At 40.6% G+C, this 21,895-nt stretch overlaps 1 protein-coding gene across 1 annotated transcript in view; it reads right to left on the reverse strand.

Moving 5' to 3' along the window:
- Nucleotides 1–21,895, reverse strand: part of LOC126199448 (uncharacterized) — a 44,261-nt gene that overhangs the window by 1,716 nt on the left and 20,650 nt on the right. The window contains exons 4-5 of the mRNA XM_049936367.1: nucleotides 20,537–20,764; nucleotides 1,540–1,705 (exon numbers count right to left, since the gene is read on the reverse strand). Coding sequence (XP_049792324.1) covers nucleotides 1,540–1,705; nucleotides 20,537–20,764 — 394 coding nt within the window. The remainder of the gene's footprint in view (nucleotides 1–1,539; nucleotides 1,706–20,536; nucleotides 20,765–21,895) is intronic.

Consider the following 21,895-nt stretch of genomic DNA (forward strand, 5'->3'; position numbering starts at 1 on the left):
AGAAACAGGTATTTTAGTGTGTACATGAAGTGACTTACGTGTTTAAAAATCATTTCATTAGTGTATTTACTCATATTTTTATTGGAAGTTTAGTTGTCTGGCACACAAAGCACAGTGACAAACACGTCACTGTTTAACACTTTCGCATACAGATGTTTGCATTATTCGAAAGACTCTTAACTGCTAAGATAAATAAGTTTCAATTGCTGAGGTAGTAACACAGAGTGTATTTGTAACGACTTACGTGTAGCTGAATTTATGTCACTGCACAAAACTCCTCATTAATTATCTTACCCTTAAATCTAATTTTCAAAATACTTCTAAAGCACCACAACTCAGACTCTTCAGTTCTTTTCTTTTCTGATTTTTCCACAGTCATTGATCCACTACCTGCTGTGCTCTAAGCCGACATTCTCAGAAATTTCTTCCTCAAATTAAGGCCAATGTTTCACATTAGTAGATTTATTTTGGTTACTGATGTCGTCTTTGTCTGTGCTAATCTGTTTTTTATGTCTTCTTTGCTTCGTAGCGATGTGTTATTTTGCTTCCAAAACACACAAATCTCTTAACTTCGTGTGCTTCGTGGTCATCACCGTTGATGTTAAGTTGATCGCTAACCTCATTTCTGCTACTGCTCATTACTTTCGCACCTTCTTCGGTTTCCTCTCAATCCAAATTCTGTATTCATTAGACTGTAGATTTCATTCAACAGGTCCCGTAGTTTTCTTCACTTTCACTGAAGACAGCAGTGTCATTAGCGAATCTTATCCTTTATATCCTTTCACCCTGAATTTTAATGCCACTCTTTTTTTTTCCTTTATTTCCGTCATTGCTTCTTCGATGTATAGATTGAACAGTACAGGCGAAAGATTACATCCGTGTCTTACACCCTTTTTGGTCCAAGCGCTTCGGTATTTTGGTGATTATAATTTTCCGAAAGTCTAATGGCATATCCCCAGGCTCATAGATTTGATGGTTCCTTTGAAACGCATAGCCAGTTTCCTTCGCAATCCTTCTCTAATCCGAACTTGTGCCCCATCCCTTATAACCGTACAGCCGGAAGGAAGCTACATTCTAATCTACATTCTTTTCTTTTCAGAGATTCGAAAGATCAGCGTGAATAGGTTGTCACTTCCCCCAACGATATCAAAACTGTGAAGAAATGCTATCTTTCCCTTCTGCCTTATTTGCAAGTTTTCCAAAGCTATATTAAACTCTGACTCTAATACTGGAACCCGTATGTGTTCCGTATCGCCTTCCCGTTCTTCTTTAAACACGATATCAGGCCACTCCTCACTCTAGTAGAGGTCTCCAATGCACTCTTTCCACCTATTCGGCCTCTCCTTTCTGCTAACAGTGAGAGAAAGCTTACGACACGCAAATAATCAAGATATCCAAAAGATAGTGCCTATACAGAAACAATGTCAGATTTAGATGAAGATAAGATGGAAAGCACTCGCCACTCATAATTCTATAACTCAAGCGTGATGGACAACAAAGAGGACGCAACAACATTATAGCGACTGTGAGCCTACCCACCGTTGACAAAGTTTGCCAGTTCCTCCGCAGAGACCTGTTCCCCTGACTTCAGGGCGACGTAGGCCCTGGGCAGCTCTGCAGCCAGAGGGTCCGGCACGCCGACCACCGCAGCCTCCAGTACGGCCTGGTGCTTGTACAGCAGACCCTCCAGAAGCACCGACGACACCTGGAAGAACACGTACACAACCACTGGCGGTCAGTACTCGTCATAAGATTTGCTAAGCTATTTGTTTAATCGTGGCCCCACATTGCACAGCTGTCCAGTGTGAGAACAGGCACTTGCAGCTGGCTTCAGAACAATGCTACTGCCGCAAACGTACGTTTCGCTATAGGACAGCGAAGATTAGAGAACAGAAGTTAGGGTTCGTTCTGAGGCATACAGACAGTTGTTTCTTTCCTGTCTGCGAGTGTAATAGTTGAAGTAAATGGCTGGTGGTACCTGGAACTCTCTGCCATACATCATACAGTGGTTTACGAAGAATATATGTAGAGCTAGATGCAAATATGATTGTAATAAGTAATTGCAGTTAATTAGAGGGAAGAAGCGAATGTGGGTACGAGGGTTGGAACTTTAATAGTGGCAACTATTTATTTACAGCTCGTACAAAATAAATACGTGTTTCAAAGTTTTACTGACCTTCAAAAGTAGCCACGAGCATTGTGTATAACCCGTTGCCAGCGATGTGGAAATCGTAGGATACTCTTAGCAGTGCCAGTTGTGTCGACAGTTTGAGCGGCGCGGCCTATTGCCAGACTAATTTGTAACCGTTCTGAAACGAATGCTGTGAAGTGTTTGCTTCAGTTTAGAAATCGAGTTGAACTTACGAGGGCTTAAGTCAGGGGAGTGCAATAGGTTGTATAGCACTTTGTTGCCCCATCAGTCAAACAAATCAGTAATAGCTTGCACTGTACGTGCTTCAGCATTGTCTTGCAAAATGATTGTCAGGTCCTGCAGAAAGTGTCATCGCTTCTGTCTCTAAGCTGTTCTTTTTTCGAACACAACCTACTTCCAGCTTAGAGATATAAGTTACGACGCTTCCTGCAGGACCTGACAATCATTCTTGACTGATGGGGCTGCTAAATGCTATACCATCTACTGCACTGCCCTGACTTAACCCCTCGTGAGTTCAACTCGATTTCTAAACTGAAGAAAACACTTCATGGCATTCGCTTCATAACTGCTACAAATTCGTCGGGCAATAGACCGCGCCGCTCGAAGTGTCAACACAACTGGCACGACTTCCACATCGCTGGTAACGGGTTATATACAATGCTGGTGACTACTCTGAAGATCAGTAAAACTTTGAAACACGTGTCTATTTTGTACGAGCTGTAAATAAATAGTTGCCACTGTTAAGTTGCAACCCTCGTATTCGTCGCCTAAGATCTTCACGCACTGGGGAAAGAAGTACCTGGATGATGGATGCGAGGAAGGGGGAGGCACAGAACTACGGACAGCAACATGGAAACCACAACGCGCTGCTGTCGGGAAAAAAAGCTTGAAGATTGTAACTAACAAATCCGCCTGTTCTTTTTATTTTTGTTCATTTCTGACTGACGCCTTTTTATAGAGTCGGTTCATAAGTTCGTGGCCTTTTCCATAACTTTAATAGACACTACGGACACACATAACAGCGACTTTAGCCATCAAAAATACATATATTCTCCTTCACTGTTTACAACATACTGCTAACGCTGGAGAAACTTTTCGATTCAGCAACTCCAGAAATCGCGTGCTTTTGAGACGAAGATCTCGTCGAGCCACGTTCGGAGCACATTCTGATGTGGAAAGAAGTTCCTTGAAGGTTGTTCGATAGTGACTGGAAAAGGTGAAAATTTGAGGCCACAAGAGCAGGTGAATAAAGTGAGCGTGGAATGACTTCCCAACCCAGCTCCAGTACAGTGTCTTTGTCAGTCTAGCAGAATGCGTGTGAGTGTTTTCGTGGAATAGCATCAAAAAATGGTCAAATGGCTCTGAGCACTATGGGACTTAACATCTGAGGTCATTAGTCCCCAAGAACTTAGAACTACTTAAACATAACCAACCTAAGGACATCACACACATCCATGCCCGAGGTAGGATTCCAACCTGCGACTGTAGCGGTCGCGCGGTTCCAAACTGAAGCGCCTAGAACCGCTCGGCCACTGCGGCCACAGCGGCTGGAGTAGCATCCCTTCATGCAGTCTTACTGGTCGTTGTTCCTGGACTGCGTCTGCAGGACGTCTCAGTTGTTGACAACAAATGTCAGCAGTGATGGTTATACCTCGGAAAAGCAAAGCACTTAGTAGTACACCACACCATGGCTGTTCCACCAGGTGGATAACACTATCTTTCGCGGATGCGCGCATGTCTCTGTGCGTGGAGTTGCTTCTTTGTTTGGGCTCAGCCGTTCCTTTCTTTTCCTTATGTTGACGTAAAGACACCGTTTCTCGTCACCAGTAACGATACAGAGCAGGAATGGCGGTGTTGTTCACGAGCCAATAAAATGACGGGCAAGCAGAGATACTGCTGATTCATGTGATTCCCACTTAGAGCATTTGGCACCCATACATCCGATTTTTGAACCTTCGACATTGGATGTAAACGTCGCACGATGATGGAGTGATCATTTGCCAGTTCTAGAATACACTGACGTGGTTTATTGTGGATTGATGCGCTTAAACGATTTTCATCAAACCCCCAAGGTCTTCCTGAACTTGAAGGGTCACCTATGTCAAAATGATACTCTTCAAAACGAGAAACCAATTTTCTTGCCGTCCAGTGGCACTATCCTCATACACGGCAGAAACGTTTCTGGCTGCCTTCGCTTGTCACCCCTTTATTAAAATCAAACAGAAGACTACGTCGTAAATATTCTGGTTTCTCCACTTGGCACTCCATTTTCTAACATCCATAGCTCCACTATCTCCAAATGGCAAAATGGCAACGTTTTAACCCAGATGGCAACAGTTAACTACAGATAAAAATGGCAATCAGTAAATAAACCAGTAACAACCGAAATACCAGAATACGAAACAAAAACGCTACGAATTTATGCACCAGTCTTGTGCCAGGCCAGGATTATTGCCTTTAATACGGACTGATTTCCTTTTAATGGTATTAACTAGCAGTGTAAAGCACAGTTTCTACATATTTCTCTTTGAAGAATATATTATTATATTAGTGCTGTGCTCTCTATCGTATACTGAGAGGATACGTGTGATCGTGTGACTTGGTGTTTTAAAATAACTACAGTGTGTGAAGTTTCTTTTTGTTGGTGATTGCTGCATGAAGCTAGGGCCGGTCTTTATTCTTATTTTGGTTTGGACTATTATTTGATTTCCTTGACTCGCACCCGGAGCGGTGGAACTTGCTTTTCGTAGCGAGTTAAACTTTTCATACGCTGTTAGATATTAAGTTCAGAGCCCCAGGCGTCAATATCGTGCCGCAACATTAACATTTTCACGCGATTTTTATGCAAGACTCGTAAAGGCGCTGGTTCACTCGAAAGAAAAAACTTTTAAATTTTTTACGATACACTCGGGAAATGAAGGATGAATTCCCTCTGTTAAACTCATTCAGTGCAGTAGTAGAAGCGCCACAAGCACAATGTGTGACTCACGTATTTGCGAAATCACTTGTTCAGTTTTTGATATGAGCAATTTTTTTTTACTTTTACTTGCACATTAATCATCAAATATTAATTAACAAAATATTGATTATATTCTATATTGATCAAGACATATAAATGTTAATTAACAAATATTGTATCATATATTTTGATAAGAAGGATAACTTTTTATTTGTTACCCCTAAATTCAAGAAAAATTCAAGCATTAAAATGAATTAGAATTGGGCACAAAAATGCGAAAAAGAAAATAGGAAATAAATACTTCTTCATTTCCAGAACCTCAACAGTATTATTGATGAATACAATTTTTTTCTTTTAATAATAAGGTGCCCTGTACCAAATTTTGATTTAATTTTAAGCAATGAGTTATAAAATTAAAAAGATCTGTTTATCAAAAATATGATTGAGTGTTTGTCAATTAATATTTTTATTTCATAACAAATAAAGAATTTAAATAAAAGCAAAAACAAGTTGCTTCCAGCAAGAGTCTAGCCATCAACTTAGCACATAAACACAACTCAGCCAGTTACCAGCCACTCTGTCAATGTATTTGAAATGTTTTACACTTGATCTTGCTTGTAAATCTCAAAAATTTTACAGATAGTTTTCTCTAGGTTTTTTCTATGTTTAGAATTGCGTCGTTCTGCTTCAGTATACTAATGTCTAGGAGTGGATCTCTAAAGATTACAAGTATGACGAAAATCAATGAGAGCCTACAAGTCAAATGCCCTGCAAGATGCAGTCATAGGGATAAGTCTTGGAACTTTCTCACGCAAATTACCGACGTCTCCTGCGAGGGTATTCTTTTACTTTCCTTTCATACTGTTGGTGGGCTGGCAGCAGCCTACTTTCCACTCTTCAGCTTTTAAATTAAAAATATATAAACCAGAGTTCATCTACGCAAAACAATGGTGGTGACATGCGTGACATGACAGTAATATTTTTCTTGGTAGTTCGCTTTGGACAGGGCTCTAAATGGAGTAGGAGACTGGAGAAAATTTTATATTAAGAACAGTGAATATTCGTAAAGAGATATTGAATGAGATGTAGGTGTTAGAAAATAGATAATACTGCAAGGCGGCACTCAAGAGGAGCGGTAATGTTCCTTTGCGACAGAAAGTGTGGACAGATTACTGTTGAAATGATGGGCACATTTCATAAGTTACTACACAGTGTGGAAGCTGGAGGTGATCAAAACTGTCACGGAAAATGCTGTGGAGTATTTGGTGATGGAAATCAGGTGATATGTGGTCATATAGACAATGCGGAAAGATAGGATTTTAAATGAGGGTGATACTATAAGTTTACAAATGAAACGCACAAAATAGTGAATATTATACAATATGACTTAATTTTGCGTTCCAAATTCTGTTTGTTAAACCACATGTGTAACTGTGCTTATTGTTTCAGTAATCTACTGTATAACATGGATAAATGTGCTTTGGTGGTACATTTTGTCGTGTTCACACAACACATTGAAATGTTAGGATTGTCTTTACAGGAGGCGTAGTTCAGATGACGGTTTTTGAAGTGTGTGAACGGGTGTGGGAACTGGTATGGGAGCTGTTATGAGAGGCTTTAATTAGATACGAAAGCCGAGAGGAGTGCGTGTGACTTTGGCGTGTATCTCTAAAAGAAATGATGAGCTCTCCTCACCAGCCACCAATTTTCTATCTCCGTCATCTGTAATTAAATACAGCATATGTGTCACAAATCTCTTTCTCTTCCACTAAATATTCCTCGCTGTAACTAATACACGTGAAACATTACTTAAAGCAAAAAGACTTTTTTTCCACTTCCTCGATAATGTTTGACTGCCCACAATATGAGAACCCCATTCTACTTGCTGAGAAACTGGGTGAACTACGTTCGCTTATCAGAAATAGTGAATGATATCATACTTCCTGGACCTACTAACTGCGTTAATAGCTGTGCTGTAAAATAATTTTGAAAATCGTAAATGTAATGTGCATCTTTACACCGCACGTCAACGTACTATGTGGCGGTGGGTGAATTATGTACTTCCTATTCTGCTAGTGGATAGTATGCTGGGAGAAGCCCAGATTTCTTTAACTGTACACTCTTGGTCATTATGTAAGTTGAAGAAAGTAATTGTCTCTTGGCTCGATTTGGAGTGTGAGCTTTCGGAATTTTGTGATCTTTTTTTCATCTTTTTTGTTGCTCATGTGTCTGTCTTTCTGTAACATCTACATCGTTTCTCCGCAAGTCGTACAAAGCCGAAGAACAGTTCGTATACCTCTGCAGATTACAACTTTTTCTTTCCCATTCACTAATGCTGGGCACAGAACGTCCGGATATGAACGAATGTTTCTGACTTTTTCGCGCAATGATTGTGGAAGAAACAATACATTGCTTGATTATTCTTGGAGCGTATGTTCTTGAGGTTTTGACAGTGAATCTCCTCATCATGCCCTACGCTTCCCTTGCAGTGTCTGAAACTGACGTCACTTGAACGTCTCCGTGTCGCTATCGCTCTTACTAAAGAACCTGTGGCCCGTCACGAGGCTCTCCCTTCCATCTTTTCTATCTCGTCTATCGGTACTAACTGGTAAGTAGCCCAGAGACCTGAGGCATAATCAAGGAACGGTTGAACTTCCTTCGCGAGGAAGTTACATATCCTTGTGATTTTTTAAAGTGAATCTCGGTCTGACGTCTGCCTTTTTGCAACTAGTTTTATGTGACCGTTTCCCTATAAACTGTTCCTAGATATTTAACAGTTGAAAATTTTCCAGTAATTGATTGTCAGTAGCGTAATAAATTCCAAGCTCAAACTTCCAAACAGAACATAAACTCTTTTCCCATACAGCGTGTTCTCACGGATAAACGTGTATTGACTTAAGTTAAATATCTTCAAGACCAAAAGAAAAGTCAACCTCAATGGCAAAATTCATAAAATCCGACGGTCGAAGTTTCAGTTCTTAATCAGCACGTACTATCTCGATCGCAAAAGATTTCATCCGAAAATTTTTGTGCTCGTCTGGAGTCAAATTTTGGAATAGTGTAAAAAAGAAATAAACTGAAAGGGCTTCCTTCCTTTGATTTTTTGTTGTTTATTGTTTCAGTAAGTTAGGATTAGAGAGTTTTCATTTCTACGATTTGGAAATAGAGGGAGTAGATGGTTAAAAGAAACCAGTTTGAAAACAGACGCAAAGTGTCTTAACCATGAGAGCTTGGGATGAGTGTACAGATTATCAACTGCATAAATTATAAAAATTTCATGTATCGATGTTCCATGAGCGACCTTTTGTCCTAAGCCAGAGGTAGTCTAACTGGTCCCTACTACCCAACTAGTGAGCGTTCCACCTTTCGTGGTGGGCGGTAGGCTGTAGAGGTTTTAAAGACTTTTCGTTAGGTTTTCATACAATTTTAACATAAAGTATTTAGTAAGTCATTATTATCATGATTTAACTTGCTGTAATTCTGCTTTATATATATCATAAAGTAAAATTACTTCTCTACTTTATAAATCACCATTATTGTGGAACCGGTGGGTTGTTAGAAAATGTCGTTCGTAATAGATACACATCAGTGGAAGGTAGGTAAAAAATTCTGGGTACCCCTGACCTAAGCGAATAGTGTAGCTTCTCATTTCGTAATATGCTCGCTACGCTTCACGACAATCATCAGTGCCGGTATCCCTAGACGTTCCTTCAACTACCATTCTAGGAAGTACGTTCTATAAGCCACGTCCAGATTTATTCTACACGTTTTTGTGTCGGACTCATAAAAAATCCAGCTCCCTGCCGGCTAAATGAAGGACAGTTTTTTTCCGGAAGTCCGGAACCTCGAGGTCAAGTGCTCTGCTACGTAGGGCAGTCGGTATACACACGACGCCTTGCGTCATTTAAGAAGGGGCAAAGTGGCGTTTCTTCTGACCACAATGCGAGTTTCCAATCAGCTACTGCCCAGTTTGTGTCCTAAGGGACCTACCGAAGACGTGCCGCTCCATGTGCCCCTATGAGTAGCGGTCTTCTGCGAGGTACGAGAAGTCAGATGTCCATTTCATGCCATTTGTTTAGTGATTTTCACTCGGAAACTTCCTGAAATGGACTTGCATGCACCGGCAGCAGCAGTTCCTTTCAGGTTTAATACCAAATGTCAGTGACGAACCGTTACACTAGTTCCTGTCCGTGTCAGTTAGGACCGATGTTCGTACACCGCGCTGCACGGATATCAGTGGTGGACACAGTGATAGTCAGCGTGTGTTGATGGAAACTTCCAGAAAGACAGCTGCCTTCCGCCATTCTGTCACGTCTCCAGGTCGAGCCATCTCAGTGCACTGTTTCCATACAGCCAGCTGGCGCAGACAATCCTCTATACGGCTGTGGGCTGTGGCTTACGGCTCCCTGGCATTAGTTCTACACCCCCTACAGCTCTCCAAAGGTCTCTTTTTAAGATAGTGACTAATATTTTGCTGAGTATTTACCGTCTGTGCCATTGAGCATTTCAAAAGAGGCTAATGTAGAGAAGGCCTGGGTTAGTTCGCGTAAGGGGTTACTTGGTACACAGCTTTTGCTGCCACTCTGCTAGTGGGGCGTGTATGTAAAGGTGCAACAGCCACAGTAAGTTCAATCTTCTTGGAAGCGTCATGATGGAAGGACCCCAGCTGAATCGTTTTTCTCACTGGTGAATAAATTTTTCATCGTAAATTTTCTTGTTCTGTTGAACCTGTAGACCGAATTGAGGAGCTCCTGACAGAGGTTTTCAAAAGAGAGGCTAACTTTTGTTGCATGCATACATCATAATCTTTCGTTTCTGTTGTTTCGGACTGTATGGTAAGGAGAGGGGAGGAAGATGGGGTGGAGGGCAAGAAGATAAGAGATGTCACGGCAATGTCGCAACCTAGCGGCGAAAAGTTGAACTAGTTGGCTGTTGCTATGCTGGCAGCCATTTTGAGCAAACCATTCGGAGTGTATACATGAAAACGTGTTTTCATCTGTACTGATGAAATTTTTCGTCGCTTCCAGACGTGAAAAAGTAAGAGAAGTAATTGTTTCTCAAACTCTTTAGCATTATCATCGAAAAAAGCGTTTTTAGCAATAAATTAATGCATGCAATAACTAATTGAATATATTCTTTGTGCTATAATATTAACCCAACCTAAAAATAGCCCCTGGGGGCAAGACAGGGTACGTAGTGGGAGGGCAAGATGAGGTGCCCCACATGACATAACACATAATGCAAGAAACCTAATTATATTTTTTATTTCCGGAAAATGGTTCGGACATACAAAAGGAAAACAGAGAGGGGTTCATGGAGTGAAGAAGATATGAAAAAAAAAAGTTACTGAAGTAGTCAACGGGCGAATCGGTTATTATCGAGCAGCAACAGCATTTCAGGTGCCTCAAACAACTCTGGAATGTATGGTAAAAAAATTCAAATCAGAATCTAATGAAGTTAAAAAAAGTGAATCTTTTGTTGCAATGGATCAACTGGGACCTTACAAAAGTTTATTTAGCCCTGAAGAAGAACAAGAATTAGTTATTTGTACAAAGAATATGGAAAGCCTTTGTTGGGTTTGACTGGTAATGATGTAAAGCAGCTGGTATACCAGTTAGCTGTAAGAAATAACAAGCAGCATAATTTCACCCAAAAAAAAAATGGTTCAAGTGGCTCAGAGCACTATGGGACTTAACATCTGAGGTCATCAGTCCCCTAGAACTTAGAACTACTGAAACGTAACTAACCTATGGACATCACAAACATCCATGCCCGAGGCAGGATTCGAACCTGCGACTGTGGCGGTCGCGCGGATCCAGACTGAAACTCCTAGAACCGCTCGGCCACACCGGCCAGCTTAATTTTACCCAGACCAAAGAGTCAGCCAGAAAGGATTGGCTTAGGGGATTTTTGCAAAGAAACCCAGGTTAACATTTAGGAAAGCTGAGAAAACCTCCGCAGCTAGAGAGATGACTTAACAAAGTTAATATGTCCAAATTCTTTGGTTTATTAGGGGAACTATACGGTCAGCACAAATTTACAGCAGATCGAATTTATAATTGTGATGAAATTGGATTTCTCCTGTTTCAAAGAACACTTCCAAGCTATTGGCATCGAAGGGGAAAAAACAATTAGGCTCATTATCACCTGCCGAAAGAGGAAAAATTGTCTCTGTTGGATTTTGCATGAATGTGGTTGGAGGTTTTATGCCGCCCATGTTAGTGTATCCTCTCCAGTGAAGGAAGCTGGAACTACTTAACAATTGTTCACCTGGAATGTGGGTCGAATGTCATGTCTCGGGTTGGATGCAAAAAGACATTTTTGAGAAATAGTTCGACAAATTCATTGAATTTTCTAAAGCAAATAAAGAGAAACGCGTGTTGTTATTGTTGGATAGACATTCAACCCATATGCAGAGCCTGACTGTAATTGATAGAGCAAGGGATAATGGTGTGGTCATCCTCTGTTGTCCACCCTATTGTACCCACAGGCTTCAGCCTCTAGATGTTCTATTCATGAAGCCTCTCAGAGGTACTATAATCAAGAGCTAGCCACCTGGCTAAGATGAAATCCTGGTAAAGTTGTTGCCATATTTCAGATTGCAGAGATTTTGAGCAAAACTTGTCTCACAGCTGCAACCATGTTGACTGCCATAAACGGTTTTAAAAAAAAGAAAAAACAGGAATCTGCCCTTTAGAACCAAACATCTTCCCAGATTCAGTGTTTGAAGCTTGTCTCACTACAGACACCCCTTTAGCTACAAGTGAGGCCGCTAACGTTACTGTCAATAATGACCAATGGCTTCAGTTGTCTCACATAAGCAAGTAATGCCAGAGATAACCGATGGTCCTGTTAACCAAGCCGGTTCTAAAGAGCAAGATGTGCTTGCTCCAGGCCTAAGACCTAAGTGCTCATTTTGGAATGATAATAACCCCAATTACCTCACTACAAACAAGCAGGCTTCTGAGAACAACACTAATCAATTAAGGTCAATTGCTGTTTCACCTGAACAAATTGTCCCGAGTCTTCATGTCGGAAAGAAAAATATCCGAAAAACAGGCCACAAAAAAGGAAAAACTGTTGTTGTTACTAGCTCCCCTTACAAAAGAGAACGTCTGACGAGTGCAAGTAAATTTAAGCCTGGAAAAAAGAAGGAACAAGAAGGAAAGAGAGCATCTGAGAGGAATGTTAAAAAATCCCTCTTTGTTTGCAAAGGAAAAAGTGGGAGAAAGAGAAAACCAATGACAAACTTGGCAAAGAAGATAAAAAAGAGGAAAGATGAAGAAGAAAGCACGTCATAAGCAGATGACACTAGGTGCCTGTATTGTGGCTATTTCTACCCAGTCAACAGAGGGATGGGTGTCATGCATCTCTTGTAAAAAGTGGGCTCACTGTTCATGTATGGGAGAAGAGGACGAGGATGCTGAAGTACATCATGTCTGTGAATTTTGCTTACAGAAAGACGATGATCATTGAATAACAACAAACTAAACTTACTAGCGATTAAAGTAAAAATGATTGAACATCTTTGTCCTGGATTAACAAGAATTATTTTAGTTAGGCCCTTTGAACTTAATATTCTGAGTAACTAATATAACTTTTTTATCATACAGTGTTTTAGGTATTGAAGTTATTATTCAATTACTTTTTTAAGTTAGTAGCCTATTTATATAATTTCTTCGTAATAAAATGTAAAAAGATGATTTGTATTTAATTATTGGAGGTATCGTTAGTAATTAAAGTTAATGTTTAAAGTTAATATTTTAAAGTTAATAGTTACTGAACTTCAACGTCATATAATTACTTAATGCATTTTCATTAGATATTAAAATAAACCGTTTATAAATTTGTAAACCTGTGTTCATTGAATCATTTAATAACCTTTGCCTTATACAGTATTGAGGTAAACCATCTTGCCCCCCACCTGCGTACCCCATGACGTCCTCAATATATGGCAAGATGGGGTACTTGCTAAACCCTAAAAAAATATATTTTTATAGTAAATACTAACATTTTTGGTACTAATTTTTTATAAACTGTAGAAATACTGAAGTCTAAGGTGGAATATCTGGTATTTTTATTGAGTATTTTGTAAGCTTACAAAAATGGTTAAGTGTTTCAGTACCCCATCTTGCCCCGCTCTCCTCTATCCATTTGTTTTTGATATCGCTGTATAGCTAGTTGGCATATTTAGGTATGGGATCCGTTGGAATACTTATGATGCCAACTAAACACTCCATTACTGTTCATTGAAAAAGAAACATTTTCTGTAAAAATGAATAAATAATACACATCACCACAGAATAAACTCGTATTTTCCTAAATCCAGGTCATGACAGCAATCCAACCACGGCTGAAAAAAAGAAACTTCCCAGAAAACTGATCTGAACGATGAAGGCGTGGTAGGTATTGAAGTATGCTGGCGATGACGACAGCTTGGACTTCTTTAATGACAGTTCAGAGGCTGAAGAATCGCTCCATGGTGGAGAGCTTTCATCGTCAGCCTCCTGCCTAAAGGAAGGTGAAGGTTCTCATTCGACAGTTCCCATGAATGCTGGAGATGCTTAAAGAGATTCCAACAGGTCAAATCTAACAAGACTAGCAACGAATTCTCCGTAGCCTCAAGGGCTTCCTTATCACCCTGAATCAGGGTTGGGGTTGGGTTGTTTGGGTAGAGAGACCAGACAGCGAGGCCATCGGTCTCATTGGATTAGGGAAGGATGGGGAAGGAATTCGGCCGTGTCTTTTCAAAGGAACCATCCCGGCATTTGCCTGGAGTGATTTAGGGAAATCACGGAAAACCTAAATCAGGAAGGCCGGACGCGGGATTGAACCATCGTCCTCCCGAATGCGAGTCCAGTGTGCTAGCCACTGCGCCACCTCGCTAGGTACCCTGAATCAGGTAAATTATTTTGTTTGGATGAAATACCATCCCCGCCAGTACCTGGGAAAAGAGCCGAAACCTCCAGTACCTGGGAAGAGAGCCGAAACTTACGACATCCGATTCGTGTACCCACCAAGGTCAAAGAAGACAAAACTGGAGACAGCAGACGAGGATAATACAATCGGATAGTACCAGAGAAAAACTGTGCAGAAGTTCAACCCATCTGCTCAAACATACAAGTGCCACAATCTTGCGATTTTCACCAAATATAGGTAGTTATAATAATAATCAGAATTTATTTTTCTTGGCGAATTAATTGTTTGTTCACATATTTGATTTCATACTGTTGCTTGTTCATTGAAGCAGAATTAATTTTTGTTCAAATGCTATACCTTCACGAGGAATTTATTTTCTGGATTATTTATTTTTTGAAAAGGAAGTTACCCTAAGTTTTGAAGAAATAAAATATTTTTCGGCGAAAATTTCTGTGTTCTTTCTAAGTATCCCTATGGTAGGTTGACATGGAAGGCTAGGGGACAAAACAGCGAGTTCATAGTGCGAGGTGCCGGGGCTAGCAGTGTACTTAACACTAAATTCTTCTAGAATCTACATATGTAAATGATCCTCTAAGGCCCCCTATTCTAACTCCGACTTTTGCTGTTGCACATGGATTAAAAAGGTACGCGAACTGACTGTAATCAACCCTGCAAGTGGAGTAGAAAAGAGTTTGGCACCTGCAATAATTTAATTTGATAAATAAGTTAAATAAAGGAAGGTTTCATTAACGTAGTGAGAAATGATAGGGTTGCTCTACCGATTAACAGAATGAAAGTTCTGTCCAAAATAACAATATGATTTATTAAGACTAAACACAAAATAATAAACAAAAACACATGAAACATTTACAATACATCAAATTGGCTCAAATTGGATACTCAAATAAACACTGTGAAGGTGAAGTTGTCCCTAAACTAGATTGTGACGTTTATGACGAAGTGGTATGTGGAGCCAATTCCTTGCAACTCAAATCTTAAGAGAGACACACAGCTAACCCAACACTAATTGCTGCTGCATTAGTGAGAACTCAGACAATGAACGCCCAAGATAGAACAAAGTTAGAACAGACTAACAGGCGCGCTCTGCTAAGCTCTGATTATCGCCTAGCAAAAATGCCTGCTTTGCCGGTGCTGCGGACGTACATTACCAAGCTGTCTTCTTAGCTGCAAGGACACGATCTGGCGTACTGGAAGCGATGGCTGGTTGCTTCAACGTCCCATCGTGGTGATGATAATGTCGCGAGTATAGCCCGAAACAAATTGTCCTGGTCTGGTGGTTCCAGACTAAAGACTTCCTATCAATACAAATGCGCCTCTGAGGGAGACGAAGAAGGCTCCCCACACAACCACTGACGGTACAGTGATTGATTTTCACAAGCGAAGTCACACAGTAACTCTGATACAGTCAACTTTAGCCAAAACTGCCCAAGACAGACAACATAGGCCGCTTGTACGCAGAACGCTCAATTGCCAACTGTACTCGGAAAGTTAAGTTGAAGTCGAAACTTCACCAACTTCGTTAAACAGTTACAATCAAATAAAAGTACATTAGACATCCAACGGACAGGCTGTCCAGAGCAGCGAGTGCTCAGTGTTGTAACCTTCTCCGACTGAAAGGCGAGAGCCGACTCCCCACAAGAGCACCCGTAGAAACCGAATACAGAACATTCCCGCCCCCACGACAGTGGCCGTGGTTAACCGTTCCAATCAGCAACTCGAAATCCGGCGGAAAATTCCACTCTATTGCCAGAGCACTACCATTCCACCAATGGAGATTCTTGGCGCCAATTTCTGCGCCGATTTTGCTACGTCACGGAGCTATGCCCTGAGCAAGCTAATCACAGTTACTATACGGCAGAAAACGCGGGAATTTGCGCGCCAAGGCTGCTTGGGAACACAAGTCATTCCCACGCCTCGCTGGTAGCCCGCTAGAAAGTGTTTTCGCTAAGTTTCTGCGAAGTAACGGAACCTCTAGCCCAGCCGCTACTTCAGGCCCCTCCGGGCGTGTCTTTTGACAATGTCGGCGTCTGGAAAGCATTCACTCGACTCCCTCACATCCGTCGGCTTACCCTTTCAAGATCAGTAGAGCCCGCCTGTCACTGGACCACCTGGGTGACGAGAGACACTGTGCGGGAAGTCCGCGTGTGAAGGAATAGCAACTTTTCACCACATGCAATTAGAGAGGAAAATCGTAAGATAGAAATATGAGAGGGGGCTCATGCCACCTCTCAATAGATCCCATCAGTTTAGGGAAGGAAATCTGCCGTGCCCTGTCAAAGGAACCATCGTGGTATTTACCTGAACCGATTTAGGGACATCACGAAAACATAAATCAGAAATCAGAATGGTCGGATGCGGGTTTGAGCTGTATTCCTCCCGAATGTGAGGCCAGTGTGCCAACCACTGCGTCACCTCGCTCGGTAAATTATCCCTATGTGCACCAGATTATGTCAACTCGCCTACTTGAGGTATGGCAGCTAACCCAGCACCCAAGGTTAATTGACATAGATGCAAAATTGTACCTAAAGTATTTCTGAGGTTACCTAGACTCGTATTTACTTAATGGGTCCAATGTGAATTTTTAGCCAAAAGGTTAAGCTATCCGCCACATACACCAGAATTTCCCCTAGAACTGCACGAAGCAATATAAAAATCAGAAACGAAAATCTACGCCAACTGGCCCTAGTCTTCTCTACGATTTCCTGTAGGAAATGTGATACAGACAAGAGGGAGATTGAGTCAATAATTAAATCACTGAGGACTAAGGACTCTCATGGTTATGATGGAGTGTCTAGCAGAATATTAAAGTACTGTGCTGCACATGTATCCCCTGTATGCCCTGTATTTAGCAATAGTTGTAATTTTTCCTTTAGGAATGGTCAGTTTCCTGAGTGATTAAAGTACTCAGTAGTAAAGCTGCTTTATAAAAAGAGAGAAAGGGATAATGTAGATAATTTTAGACCTTTCAATGCCGTCAGTGTTTGCAAAAGTTATTGAAAAGGCTGTGTATGTAAGGATAATTGATTATTTTATAACATATGATTTGCTATCAAATGTACATTTCAGCTTTAGAAGTCGTTTAACAACTGAAAATGCTATATTCTCTTTTCTCTGTGGGGTACTGGAAGGGCTAAACAAAAAGTTTCGAACGCTTGGCGTATTTTTTTATTTAACTAAGGCATTTGATTGTGTTGATCACAAAATATTGCTCCAGAAGTTGGGCCATTACGGAATACGGGGAGTAGCTCACAATTGGATCACCTCTTACTTTAGCAACAGGCAGCAAAAGGTCATTATTCACAATGTTGATAACGGGTGTGATGTGGGATGTGAGTGGGGTACTGTCAAATGGGAGGGGGCGGGGGGGGGGGGAGGTGCCCCAGTGATCAGTGTTGGGGCCACTCCTGTTCCTTATTTATATAAATGATATGCCTTCTAGTATTATGGGTAACTCTAAAATATTTCTGTTTGCTGACGACACTAGCTTGGTACTAAAGGATGTTGTGTGCAACATTGACTCGGTTTCAAATACTGCAGTACATCACCTTAGTTCATGGCTTGTACAAAATAAACTAACATTAAATCACAGTAAGACTCAGTTTTTACAGTTGCTAACACACAATTCAACAAAACTTAACATTTTAATTTAACAGAACAGGCATATGGTTAGTCATACTGAACAGTTCAAATTCCTAGGTATTCAGATGGATGGTAAACGGTCGTGGAAAGCCCACGTTCAGGGTCTTGTTCACTCGAATGGTATCCGGAGTGAGTGATACTTCGCCACGAAAATTAGTCTACTTTGCTTATTTTCATTCGCTTATGTCGTATGGTATTATATTTTGGTGTAGCTCTTCCCATTCTACAAGGACACTTTTGGCTCAGAAACGGGCGGTTCGGGCAATAAGTGGTGTGAGTTCACGAACCTCTTGTCGACCTCTGTTCACGAGTCTGGGTATTTTGACATTGGCATATCAATATATATATATATATATATATATATATATATATATATATATATATATATATATATATATATATATATATACTTACTTATCGCGAATGGACCCAGAAGGATCACGCAAAGCTTTCTGATGTCGTTTCTTCCACACTTCTTTCATTCGTTCTCCATGTTTTCTTTTTCTTTCTTCTGTCCATTTTGTTCCTGGTCTCTTTAGTGCTTCCTTCTCCGACAATACATTCCACTTTTCCACCTTATTTCTAAAAGTTTTTCTATCTTTGAAATCTTTAAGTTCAATATTTGCTTTTTGTAAATCTAATTTTACTTGGCTAATCCATGGTGTTGTTGATTTGACTTTTTCTATGTAAGTGAGAATTCTGTTGGTGAGTCGTGTGGGGGGAAGTCTAGTGACATGTCCATAAAATTTTAATCTTCGCTTTCTTATGCCTGCTGCCAGGTTTGATATAGTTTCTGTGGTTCTTCTTGATTGTATCCGGTATCCTTCTTCTGTTAATTTTGGACCTAAAATCTTTCTCATAATTTTTCGTTCTTCTTTTAGTATTTTTTCTAAATCACATTTTGTGTGGAGTGTGAGCGTTTCACTAGCATATAGTGCTGCTGGCTTAATTACTGCGCAGTAGTGTCTGATTTTTGTGTTCGAGGAGATGCATTTTTTATTGTATATTTCATGTGTCATACCATATGCTCTCTTCATTTTCTGTTGTCTGATCTTCTGTGCAACTTTCTCTCCTCCGGTTGGCTCCAAAATTTCACCTAGGTATTTAAAATGTTTTACTCTATTTATTTTTCCATATTTTGTGTTCAAACTGTGTATATGGAATTTTGTACAGAAAAATTCTGTCTTTTGAAACGAAATTTGTAAACCTACTTTATCCGCGCATTCCTTAAGGATCTCTATTTGTTTGGTGGCGATTTCTTCATCATCTGCAAGTATGGCCAAATCGTCTGCGAACGCTAAACAAGATATCTCCACGTTGTCTTTGGTTCTACCAAGATGGTTTGGTTTCCAGTAAGATTAATTTTTTAATCCTTTTTCCCATTCCTTAATGACTTTATCCAGGACTATATTAAACAAAAGTGGAGATAGCCCGTCACCTTGACGTACTCCAGTTTTTATGAGAAAAGGTTCAGAGATTTCTCCCCTGAATTTAACTTTAGATACAGTGTCTGTCAGTGATTCTTTGATAAGCCTTAGTGTTTTGGAGTCAAGTCCAAGTTCCTCTAAAATGTTAAACAAAGATTGCCGGTCAATTGAGTCATAGGCTTTCTTAAAATCTACAAATGTACAAATTATGGGGGCATTTCTAATTGCTTTGTGTTTTAATATTGTCTTTAAATTAAATATTTGTTCTATGCATGAGCGACTGGGGCGGAAGCCTGCTTGATAATCACCAATTTGGCATTCCAGCTGCTCTTGTGTTCTTTTCAGCAGGCATGTTGAGAGAATTTTGTAGGTGACTTGTAAAAGTGAGATTCCCCTGTAGTTATTGACATTTGTTCTGTCTCCTTTTTTATGTAACGGGTGAATAAGGGCACATTTCCACTCCTCTGGTAATTTTTCTGTTTCCCATATTTTTGTTATAATTTTTGTGAGCTCTTGCAACGTCTTTGGTCCTAGGTTTTTTAATAGTTCTGCAACAATGCCATCTTCGCCAGATGTTCTATTATTTTTTAAGTTTTTAATGTGACATTTGATTTCTTCCTGTGTTGGTGGTAATGAATCCGGTTGAGCGTTGGCACAGATTTCTTTGGGAAACCTTAAACTAGGTTCTGGGCAATTTAGTAGGTTAGAAAAATATTGAGCCAATACTTGACAGTTTTCCTGGTTTGTTAGGGCTAATTTACCATCTGGTTTTCTGAAACATACATTTTGAGGGATATATCCTCGTATTTTATCTGCGAAAGTTCTGTAGAAGTCTCTTGTATTATAGTTTTGGAAATTTTCTTCTATGGCATCCAGTTGTGCCTTTGTATATATATATATATATATATATATATATATATATATATATATATATATTACTGTCATTTCTTGTTAACAGTATTTCTTGTTATCAATTATAGCTTATTCCCAAGAATAAGCAGCTTTCACTCGGTTAATACTCGGTAGAAATCAAACCTGCATTTGGATCGGAATTCCTTAACTCTTGTGCAAAAAGGTGTGCAGTATACTGCTGCATCCATCTTAAATAAGCTGCCACTCGAATTCAAAAAACTTAGCAGTAATCCACGGGCTTTCAAATCGAAACTGAAGAGTTTCCTAATGGGTCACTCCTTCTATTCTGTCGAGGAGTTCCTTGAAAAATTAAGCTGATTCTTATCGTATTGCTGATAGCGCTTACTTAAACTTATGGACTGACTTTTTTCATGGTCATGAAAATTTATTTTTATCTGTTATTTTATGTTGTAATTACACGGACTGACATGTTCCATGAGCTTGGAGATTTGCTACTCAATTTGGTCCTATGGAACTTGACATGTAAATAAAAAATAAAATACTCACGTGGTGCCCCTTGTACTTGACAAAGTCCTTGATGCGGTCTGTGATGTAGAAGTGCCCCGCGTCGTCGTAGTAGCCGACGTCACCCGTGTGGAACCAGCCGTCGGCGTCGATTGCTGCAGCCGTTGCGACGGGGTCGTTGTAGTAGCCGCGCGTTACCGTTGGGGCCCTGAAGCAGAGTTCTCCGTCCTGATTCGGACCCAGGGCGTCGCCAGACTCTGTGTCCACCACCTGCAAAGGGTACACACAATTTATGAGCTCTGCTATCAAGGGTAACATGTCGTGTGTCACGGGGGAATGCGGCGAGACAATGTTCAGTCAACATTTACGACTTGGCGAATAATTCCTCCTTGCGAGAAAGCATCACTCACAAATAAATAAGAAGATAAATGTGCACGTATGGCAAGACAGGTATTAAGAAGAAATCAACCTCGATGAAAGACTACTAACTGGCTCTAAACGGGTCGTAATATCAGCATCTGCATTCGAACCGTCAAAATGTGTTGTACAAATGACACACACTTGGAGGATCAGTTTTCAGTATCTTCGGAGACATCTTGTACATGACAAAGGTTGCCACCCAGGATGGGTTCCACAAACAATCACAGCCTGGCGACACAGCAGGGGCATTGTTGAAAGTGTGGCGCGTCGCTGCACGCGTCCTTGGGTGGCTAAACGCCTTGGTCGATAGCTGGGTGTATCAATATGGCCCCGAGATAAAGGAACAAAACAGTCACTGGAAACAATGGAATTCAGGAACACGGAAAAGGCGAAGACCCAATCTTTGTTGGGAAAAGTATCTGCCATGGCGTGCTGCTGACAGACTACGAGGGGCGTTTGAAGATTCTGTGCAAAAATAAAAACTACTTACGTGTTTGGGGTAAACCTTTTTTTATTTTTCGACATATTTTCCTCTTAAACACTTCGTCCAAGGTTGTTCTAATTTGTTGATCCCTTCCGAATAATAGGAATTGTCCAAGTCTGCAAAATAGCTATTAGTTGCTGCAATCACCTCCTCGTTTGAATAAATAGGAGCTTTGTCCCGCCAGCCATTTCTTCAAACTAGGGAACAAATAGAAGTCCGATGGAGCCAAGTCTGGAGAACAGGGGGGATATGAAACGAGTTGGAATCCTATTTCCATTAATTTTGCGACCACAACTGCTGAGGTGTGTGCTGGTGCATTGTCATGCTGAAAAAGGACTTTTTTGCGGTCCAATCGCCGGCGTTTTTCTTATAGCTCGTTTTCCAAACGGTCCAGTAACGATGAATAATATGCACCTGTAATAGTTTTATACTTTTCCAGATAGTCGATGAGCAATCGTGGAACCCATCTTGCGGATAGCTTTCTCATGTCCAGATGT

Source organism: Schistocerca nitens, chromosome 8, assembly GCF_023898315.1.
Source record: "Schistocerca nitens isolate TAMUIC-IGC-003100 chromosome 8, iqSchNite1.1, whole genome shotgun sequence".
In the NCBI taxonomy this organism is placed as follows: domain Eukaryota; kingdom Metazoa; phylum Arthropoda; class Insecta; order Orthoptera; family Acrididae; genus Schistocerca; species Schistocerca nitens.